The sequence below is a fragment of the Mastomys coucha genome, unplaced genomic scaffold, assembly GCF_008632895.1.
Source record: "Mastomys coucha isolate ucsf_1 unplaced genomic scaffold, UCSF_Mcou_1 pScaffold23, whole genome shotgun sequence".
NCBI lineage: Eukaryota > Metazoa > Chordata > Mammalia > Rodentia > Muridae > Mastomys > Mastomys coucha.
Genome location: NW_022196906.1, coordinates 46082402 through 46093118, shown reverse-complemented (window position 1 = coordinate 46093118; position 10717 = coordinate 46082402). Strand labels below are relative to the sequence as shown.

Sequence of the window (10717 nt, the reverse complement as noted above, 5' to 3'; positions counted from 1 at the left end):
AGGAAGGAAAAGAAGAAAGGTATATGGGCTGTTTCACTCTGGTTCTAGGTTCTCTTTGATATACTTCTTTAACACCAGAAGAGCCAATGGATCTGTTCTGGGTCTCTGCAGCATTTCTCCCCCATTTCAGTTTATATAAAGTATATTCCGGAAGAGGCTCAAGAAGCTGGGAGTTTCTACACCTCTAGAAAACCTAAATGAGGAGGCAAGTTGGCATACTCTAGGCTCCTTGGGCAAAAGAAAGGCCCAGGGGCCTTCCCTTAAAAAGCCAGTTGTTTGTAGAAGCACAAGTACCAGTTTTCAAATAACTGCTTTTCTACAGCCTACTGTCTACACCCCAGGGTGTGGGTTATGCTATTCCACTGCTCCAAGGCTTCTGTATAGCTATGCCTAGTATTACCAGAGCTCCTCAAGGCAGCTACCTTTCTTCCTGCCAAGCACTGAGATCCTTCCTTCTTGAGGACTCAGTACAAACCAAGCCTCAAGACCTACAGGTTACAACCTATCCCAATTGCTTAGAACCTTTTGGGTCCCACTCTGGCACAAACGGGCCCCTTTTAGGAGAAGGTGTTGGCTTCATTTAGCTTCTCCCTATTGATGTCCCATTTGGCTCTTCTACAGAGACAGAGAAAAAGAAGATATACAGACAGAAAGAAAAAATTGTAAGGAACATGGCTATAAGCAAGCTGGGACCAAACCTTGTTTTATTACTGAAAAGTTAAGCACAGAGGAGACACAGTTTAGCCTGATTCTGCAGCGTTGCTGAGATGTGCATCTCACACTTTACCCCCATAGACATCCCAGACCTCAACAGCACCTAGCTCCTCACATCACATGCTAAGCCTTTTCTTATCTCCACAGAAGATTGGAAAATACTCTTCTCCTCTGCACACTGCTCAAAAGGACGAACCTGGTCCACTTTCTGGTCCCTAGGCAAACCCGACATATTCTTATCTCTACACATGTTTATGCGGGCTTCCCCTTCTGAATGTGCCTTTCCCACATCCAATCCAACTCACACTTTACCCAGGAAGCTTTTTGCAATTACTCAAATTATATAAGTAGATGTTTTCATTTAGGTTTCAGTTTCTAAATAGTTATTTCAACCTAGTTCTATTTTGAGGACATAAATATACTAAAAATATAAAGTCTCTAGTATAACATGTAAAGTTAAATTATTTTTGGAACTATCCCTCAGGCCAATCACCAAAACCATACTCAACGTTTAACACTAAAGTACACCAATAAAGCTGAGCAGTCTGTAACTTGTAGCTGGCCTGACCCATGAATTAAAAACAAACAGTACACAGGCGTACCTTTCTAACTGCTTCTGATGTTTCTCCTCCCGGGCCTGAGCCTTCATCTGTTGCACTTCGATAGTATCAGGCTTTCTCCTTCGCATGTACAGTTCATGGTTTCCCATACACAAGGCCAAAATCCGCTTATTGATTCTCAGACGAGGTGCATAGAATACAAAATCCTAAAAATAAATACTCAATTTTCAAGTCTTTCAGAGTGATAGTATTCTTCCCAACTATTCAATTTCAACATGAAGTAGAAACCTGATGTCACCGCACATAAAGTCTAGGGACTAGGAACCTCACAGTCCTCCAACATAACTATTGCCCAATTCCTCCACCCCTCATCTGTTCTTTAAAGATGAACTAAATGTCATTCTTTTTTTTTTATTCAAAGAAACTACAAAGAGCTATCCTTACACCCCAAAAATGGTCTTTCTCCATGTCTGTTTTAATCTAGAAATGTTCTTCAAATATTTATCTTTTAGATAACAAAAGTAGAATACTAAATTATTTATAACACTAATCTTTGAAAATCTATCTCAATAAAAAGAAGCCTCAGATATTAAAAACAGAAAGTTCAGAGTGCAAGATTACAGAGTTAATTTATAAAGGGTTACCCTCTACTACATTTTGCAATCAATAAATGTTGTTTAAACTATTTCTTAGGAACGACTACCCTTCTAATACCATTTTATCAACATTACAAGTAAATCAGTTAAAACTCTTACATCTTATTAAGAAAACTGGAAACTTTTGTACTTTTAATAACATTTCATCACTAAGGAAAATTTAACTATGAGAAGAGAATATCCCTCAAAAACAACTTCAGTGATCAGTGCTCTTCTTTTAAGTGATCTCATAGAAAGCACCAGAAATTTTTAAAAGTTAATATACTTACAGGTGCTTTTTTGTCAATTGGCTTTATAACGAATTTTTTGTCATTAAATGAAATATTTCGGATTTCACTCCAGGGAAAACCAATTTTAGGTGTTAACCTAGGGGGAGAAAAGAATATTTCTTTAAATTAAAGGCAGGAAACGGTGAGAAAATACACAGCCTACTGGGACAAGTTACATGAATGACCAATCTTAAGAGCGCCAGACTCTCAGAACCTATCCTACTCACATGATACAGCTGATGCTATCACTGAAAGGAAAACTTAATTAAATCATAGAAAATAACCATAGGTTTCCATAGATGTGCCATTTTCCTAAAAGTACCCGAGAAAAATCTACCTAGTAAACAGAGTATTGGACTGAATCTTGTTACTAGATTTCACTCACAAGGGACAAAGCGGCACACTACAGATACGGATGCACCCTCTCATTTAATAAACAGACTCAGCAATAAACTCAAAACTAAAGATACTAGGAACAAAACTTGTGGGATTAAGCAATCCTTTGCAGTAAGGACAATGGAGACGACTTTGGTGAGCAGAGGAACGCCCACCCACCAGCCCACCAGCCCACCCACCAGCCCACCCACCAGCCCACCCACCAGCCCAGTAACTTACTTGTCATCGTGCTCATAAATATTCAGACCTAAAGCATCAACACCCAGCCACAGCTCGGTACCCTTCTTATTCTTGATTTCAAAGTAGTTGACACCATACATCTCTAGATCTTGTGCAATCTTCAAGTATTCCATCATCGAATCTTCCCTATTAAATACAGCTCATTAAATATATTAAAGGAGACACATCTAAACATTAAATAAAACTAAAAAATGCCTAGGGCTAATATTTAGTGCTTTATATTAGTTCATCTACATCAGAAGTTGGGAAGTGTAACCTGGTTTGGTATTACAAACCTTTTAAACATTCATTCATAGAAAGAGAGTATGTGTGTGTGTGTATGAGTGTGTGAGTATGTGTGTGTGTGTGTGTGTGTGTGTTTAGAAGAGTGTTATCAATAGCATGTATGAACCATAGTAAATGTGTAGGTTGTGTCAGAGTCATTATTCTGACTGAATACTGAAATCACGTTACTAGGGAAGGCTAAAATAATTTTAAATAGCTTAAATTACTTTAATTCATGCTTTAAAATGGGTAATATATAGCTTACAAGAAGTCAAATGTTTCAAAATGGCTTCCTAATCACTACTAGAGAATTAAGGGACAGAAGGGAGGACACAACTCTCACAGGTTGGTTCTCTCCCATCATGTGGGCTCTCGGGATTCAACTTGGTGATACTTTGAGCTGCTGGCTGGGCCATTCTCACCAACCCAAGGAGATTTTTAATGAGATGAAAATGCTTTCACCTGGAGAGAACTATACAGAAACCTGTCACCAGATACCTTAGCATCCCTCTGTGTTCCTCATGCCAGTTCTGTATTCTCTCCTCCCACTGCTCTTTAGTCAGTTTATGCTGTTCCAAAACACTAAAAGTTAAAAAGAATGTAGTTAATGACATTGTAATTCAAAAAACCAAAGTATTCTCCAAGTGTAGAGTCCTTTCTTAACTGTGATAGCTATGATACAAATCAATGCACACAACTAAAAACCACAACTGAGGATCTAAAACATGGACTAGAACATGGTGGTGTGCTGTGTCCGAGTCAGTATCCTGGCTGAAGACTCAAGTCATAGAAGTCATGTTACTAGGGAAAGCTAAACTAAAACAAAGCTTAAATTACTTTAGTTCATACTTTAAAATGGATATTATATAGTTTACAAGAACTCAAAATGTTTCAAATGAATCATATTCTGAACTGAAAAAAATGGCTATATCATTACTAACAGAAAATTAAGGAACAGACAGGAAAACAGAATTCTTGGGTCCTGATTATCCTTTTTTTCTCTGTATCTGCTGTTTTTTATGAGAACATTTAATATTGTCATTTTATGGAGATAATATTTTTTATTTAAAAAAACAGTCATACATACCAGCCCAAGGAGACTAAGTATGGAGGTGAACATCTATAATTCCAGTACTTTAGAAACTGAGGCAGGACAGTTCTCAATTTGAAACCAATATAGGCTACTCAAGGTGTTCAAGGACCATTTGTCCTCTATACTAATCCCTATGCCACCAAAGAAGGCTTACTCTGCATCACATGTGCACCCCACACACCTTTCCTCTAGTAACCTTTGTATTTCATCTGTGAACAAATAGAATATTCTTATTTTTCTACCCTTAACACCAAAAGCTGCAAAAGCAATATAATTATAATGTACTATGAATACCATAGACTGATCAGAATTCTTTTTAGGTCACAGAATAATGAATGATCCACTTTTGTTTACAATAGAACCTTAGAGGTTACAAAACTAAGGTCATGTAAGCAGATTAGACTTAGTCCTCAACCCTCATTCTTCAGCCATTTGTTTCCCATACAGGGCTTTGAATGTTACAAAGGTAACTGCAGACTATACTGTCAACGTGTTGTTTAAATTCTTTGCAAAATACAGAAAATGTCATTCCATGGAAGAAACAGCTCTTGCCATTTAGTATTCTCACAGTGTGTATTAGACATCTATGCATGTGTTTTGGTGTTTACAAACAGCAACAACTCATATCGTTCCCTAAAGAGCAAATCCTAACCTCCGTCTGCTGCAATCCTATAGGCACTGAACACAGTAGACAACACAACACGGAAATCTGTGTTGTGACAAGACATGATCTTTAAGTCTATGATCCACCTTGCAACTTAAAAATCTTTTAAAGAAATTTAGTATACACTTCTGAAATATAACATTAAAGAATATTAAATAAAGGCGTGATTTACTTACCGCTGTGGTAAGAGTCTGTCATTAGCCAGATAGCCTGGTTTGTGAATCTCTTTATTATAATCTCCATACTTGGCTTGGACAGCATACGAAGCCAAAAGAACTGCAGTTTCTGGTGGGCAATATATCTCATCATTTAAGATGGCTTCTTTAACTTGCAAGAAGAAAAGTCTCTGTGTTATTTCTTGAATCAATTCCTCAGAAACATCTTCAGGAAAGAATTTAGCTCTAAACTTGAACTGTAAAGGATTTTCTTTTTTAACATCTTGCTGTGTTACCTAGAATAGTAATTTCAAGTATAATCAATAAAACTTTTAATTCACTGTAAATTAATATATTTACATATATTCTTTCATATATTTCATAATATATTTACATATATCCATATCATATTCTTTTTGGAAGAAAATATGTAGTGATGCTATGTAAGATGATAAGTTTATAGACAAACACAGGTGCTAAAGAAGCTGCTGTGCAGTCCTGAGGCTGCCAGCCACTCTGGGAGCCCAGGCAGCAGCTGGACTGACTGCTTTGTGTTCCCACGCTCATTCTACGGACATTTTCAGATGTGTGCTTAGTTTTAACGTATGTGGCACTTGCCTCAAAGTTCTATTTCTCACATGCCAGCTCACATAGAATGTGTATGGTAAAAAGCTGATGGTATTTCATCGAATTAGATGTCAGGAGTAATAATTAAGACAGACAACTGTGGAGAGATGGTTCAATGGTTAAGAGCACTGACTGCTCTTCCAGAGGTCCTGAATTCAATTCCCAGCAAATACATGGTGGCTCACAACCATCTTTAATGGGGATCTGATGCCCTCTACTGGTGTGTCTGAAGACAGCGACAGTGTACTTAACATACATGAAATAAATAAATCAAAAAAAAAAAAGAGACACTGCAACAGGAGGCCTGCAGTTTGTCAGGTGCCTCTTTAGCACAGATTAATAAACACATCAAATTAATGTTATTATACGAATCTTACCTTTTTATTCAATTTAAGCCATGTAGAATATCCTTTGCTGTCTACATACTGCAGCCCAAAAAACCAGACCTCACGTAAACCAACTGTTTTTACAACCTGTAAAATAGATAAATTCAGTTCAACATTCACACTGTGATGCTAACACTTGATGTTATAGATCACAGGGACAAACCACACCATAGGAAATGCAATAAAAAAGCCTTTCCTTTAACAGTCTTTTCAACATGTTCAGAGAACAATTCTGAAAACAACAATTCAGGTTTTCCAGTCTCAATCCTGTTACATCACTTCTCTCTTCTTCCTTGATTGTACTTTATATCTTAATTTTGTTAGCTCACATCATAGCCTCAACAAACAAAAGAACAGTCTGAAGGCTAGCAGCACGTATGTGCTAAGCCTATGTTTCTATTTGATTCTCACCAAGTGCCCCACCAGTACCTAGGGCTAAGCACATCACTTTGGTGACAAAGTCTGGTAGCTTCAGTGTTCTATCATCACTGAGCAGAAACAATTCTTGGACCATGTCCTAAGTTTCACTAGTCTACATCTATTTTTTCATTTATTATGCCTTTATTTTTCTTGAGCCCAAATAACAACACACATGTCAAAGGATAATGTTCAGGCATCAGTTCCCTCCTTCCACTATATGGGCTGTGGGAACTGAACTTATTGGGCTTGGCAGCAGGTACCTTTGCCTTTTGAGCACCTTGCTGGCCCCTTTTAGGCTTTTACGTATGTCTTTGAAAATTCACTAAAGAGTTACCCTATAAAGGTACAAAAGATAATATATAAATATCCCTATAGTTACTCAAAGAACCTGAATATGCACTGCCAAAGTTCCAAGCAGTAAATGGTTGGCTATCAAGGAGGGTACAGAAAAAGAAAAGATGTATGCAATAGCATGTACATGACGGTATCAAAGTTACAGTTCTTGGTCCCAGAGAGATGACTCACCTGTTAACAGTGCTTACTGCTAACATATGAGGGCATGAACTCAGGTTCTAGGCCCCATGATAACAGGCTGGACCTGGCCATTCACACCTATAACACCAGTACAGTAAGGGGTAGACACAGGACTGCTATTGTTTTCTTGTCTACCAGCCTTATTCCAGGTTCACTGTCTCAATACAATCAGGCAAAAATGATTTATCTCCTCTGGCCTTAGCATGTTCACCCCACCAAACACACACACACACATGTATATATACCACACAAGGACACATTGTCACACACTCACACACACACACACACACACACACACACACACAGGTTGCATGCTTTGTGGGATGAAATGATACCTGGTCAAAAAGTTGTTTGCCAGTTGTATTGGGCTGAATGGCAAATTCTAGCTCAGCATCCATTGTAGTCACTCTTACATTGATCTGTAATAAAGTCAAAAAAAGATAGTAATTAAAACAGAATACATTTACAAAGTAATAAGCATGAGAAAATTCTTTGACTTACAGTATTTCTGTAGGACAGGATGCTGGAAATCAAATCCAGGGCTTTGTGTATGCTATGCAAATGTCTACTACTAAGCCACATCCCTAGCACTTGGTTTTTGAGCGTCTTACCATGTGACTTTGGCTTGGCCTGTTTGCAATGCTCCTTCCTATCAGTCCCCCTAATGCTTGGATTACAAGCATACATATGCACAGTTAAAACATGAGAGGGGAAAGTACTGGGAAATGAGACAAGCCCTCACACATAAAAGCTAAGGGCTCCATAACTGATCCACACACCATCCTTAACTTTATTAAAACACAGCTTGATTCTTATTACAGGAAATCTTAGAAATGGAAAGAAAGAAAATCTTATGAGTACCTCATTTGAATTACTAGAGGGTCATCAAGATAGCTTAGTGAACAAAGGCAGACACAGTCAAGCCTGATGACCTGAGTTCCACCCTGGAACCTACAGGACATATGGGTATTAGATACAGCAGAGCAGAATGTAACTCCCGATTCTCTGACTGTCATCCACTACCTCTTATTTCTTCATTATAAAGCATGTATGATGATGCCACAGGAAGCTTGTTACTTTGTATATAATTAAATGATAAATTTAACAATATGCTCTGAGACTTCAGAGCATAAAATAACAATCTTTAAGAAAATAAGTGATAACAAATGCTAGTAAGGCTTTGGGGAAAGAGGAACCTCTTCATTGCTGGTGAAGCCTCTATGGAAATCAGTATGGGGGTTCTTCAAAATATTCAAAATATAACTTATGGTCCAGCTCTATCATTCTTGAGCATACAAGTAAAGGATTCCAAACTGACACTCCACACACACTGACATGTCAGAGACACTCACACTGACACGCCAGAAATACTTGCACATCCATGTTTGCTGTTATATAACAAGCAGGAAATGGAATCAGCTTAGGTACCTTTTAATATGTGGATACCCACTACAAAATGACTTACCTATACACAATGGCATCTTATACAGTCATTAAAAAAATGAAATCAAGACATCTGTAGGAAAATGGATGCAACTGGAAATCATGTTCATTTAAGTGAAATAAGGCAAGACTCAAATACTTCAAGCTTATGTCTTCTCTATCATGCAAAACACAACTGTGGGGGGAGGGGTAGAGAATATCAAAAGAGAAAGCAGATTGTGAGAGGAGAAGGACCTGTAAGGTGGAGACAGGCTAGGGAAGATGTGCTGAGGAGGATGAGGAAGACTGACTGTATGGGAAAAGATGCGGCGACCGCAGGCAGGAAACTGAAGGAGAATCAAGTACAACACAGAAAGAGCTGTGAGGACAAAACTATTAGCTCTTTACATTTTTTTTAAGTAAAGAAATTCTCTGACTGGTTACAAAAGATTCACAACAGTTCTGATTGCTGGTAAGATCAAGCCAGTCAACATTCTAGCATGGAATGGGGGAGGCGCAGGAGCCTCCCTTTCTGGAGGAGCTATTGATGGTTGATGGCTTCTGGGTCTGTTTTCTTCAAGGGTACAGTCAGTAGGTTGGCCATGAGACAATGGATGGTCCCAGCACAAACTGGACTTAGTGAATTACTAAAAAAAAAATTAAAAACGAGGACATAAGTTCAAAAGGGAGGAAAGGGAAAAAGAAGGTAAGGTGGCTCTGGGAAGAATTATGGAGCTGAAATGAGCGGGGCGAATATCATGTAGGATAATATCAAATAATAGAATCTATTTGAAAGAGAAAGATGCATGTATGTGTTCGTGTACTGGTGTGTGTCCTAGATAGATGCAGGTGCCAAGCGTGGCCCAGAACAGTGTCAGATCCCCTGAAGCTGGACTTATAGGAGCTTGTAAGATGGCCAACATGGGTGATGGGAACTAAATTCAGGTCCTCTGCAAGAGCAGGATGTGTTCTTAATCACTGAGCCAACTGACTCAAATTGACTGAGCCAAGGAATTTTCCTCCCAGTTTGTGAGAATGTTTCACTTTTTCTTTTATTTCTTTAAAATTTCTTTTACACCTCCCAACCACAATTTCCCCTCTCTCCGCCCCTCCCAGTCTCTCCCCGCCAATCTTCCCTCTTTCACACCCCCATCCACTACTCCATATCTCTTCAGAAAAGGGCCTGCCTTGATGGATATCAACCAGCCATGGCATATCAAGTTGCAATACCTCAAGACTAGGTGCCTCCTCTTCTAGTAAGCCTAAACAAGGCAACCCAGTAATGGGAAAGAGCCCAAAGGCAGGGACAGACTTCAAGACAGACTTCAAACAGAAAGACTTGATCATAGATATACAAATTTAGGCTATCATCGATATCACTTCCACGGTATCCAACTAGAACTATGAGAAAGTTAACAAGCATGGGTCTAGCAAACCTCTCGCTATTTTCTCCTAAGAATAACTTACAATTACTGAGAACTAAATGTATACTAGATTCGTACATAATCCTTGTCTCCTCCCTTGAGTAAATAATATATTCCTATTATATATAAAGGAAATCAAGAACAAAATGTATTAAACAGAAGTCACACAGATTAACTATGAAAGCCAGAATAGAACTAGACAGCTTGGTCCCAAATGTCATTAATTTTAACCGTAACTGTCCTGTCACCCTGAGTATTCTTCACAGACTGCACAATACTAAGCAGCATGAAAAGAAACAAAACACACTTACTGGCTTCGGCATTTTCCTTTTCTTGTTTGTTACCTTCTTTAGAAACTCTTCACTTCTATAAACAGTTATAGCCTGTTAAAGAAAAGGAAGCATACTTTATTACCTTTCATGTTAGGTTTTACCTCTACCTTGCAGGAATTAGATGAAAAGTAGAATACTTTAAAAGCAGGTTACAAGTGACACTGTGTCCTCTTAGGTTCACACTCAAAGTCTTGGGCAAGCATTCCACATGGCCTAAAAAGCCTAGTATATGGCACTGGAAGCACTGCACATCTCAAACAGCATAGCATAAGGTATGTCAACCTAAAAGACCGCAAGAAAACCTGATCGCTATGGACTAAAGACTGCCTCGCCCATACAAGTTCCTCCATACACTAGCCTTTGTGTGGGAAGAGGCAGTACTAAAGAAGACCAGCAGCCTCAAGTCGAAGGGAAACTCACTGTTTTCCAACCTTTCTTCTGTACTGTCAAGATTTTTTTTAAAAGTCTGATGAAAACTGTTTTTCTTAAAATTCATTTTACTTTTTGAAATTCTAAAAACTGAAAAAAAAAAATACACACCAGCTTACTTATCTAAAGTGT

General features: G+C 38.4%; 1 protein-coding gene across 5 annotated transcripts in view; it reads right to left on the bottom strand.

Moving 5' to 3' along the window:
- Rdx (radixin) overlaps window positions 1–10717 on the bottom strand; it is a 68229-nt gene that overhangs the window by 46062 nt on the left and 11450 nt on the right. For all 5 annotated transcript variants that reach the window (XM_031344169.1, XM_031344166.1, XM_031344165.1 and 2 more), the window contains exons 2-9: window positions 10136–10207; window positions 7314–7397; window positions 6016–6111; window positions 5033–5307; window positions 3598–3681; window positions 2815–2961; window positions 2200–2296; window positions 1317–1480 (exon numbers count right to left, since the gene is read on the bottom strand). In XM_031344169.1, the coding sequence (XP_031200029.1) occupies window positions 1317–1480; window positions 2200–2296; window positions 2815–2961; window positions 3598–3681; window positions 5033–5307; window positions 6016–6111; window positions 7314–7397; window positions 10136–10147 (959 nt within the window). In that variant the 5' untranslated portion in view covers window positions 10148–10207. The remainder of the gene's footprint in view (window positions 1–1316; window positions 1481–2199; window positions 2297–2814; window positions 2962–3597; window positions 3682–5032; window positions 5308–6015; window positions 6112–7313; window positions 7398–10135; window positions 10208–10717) is intronic.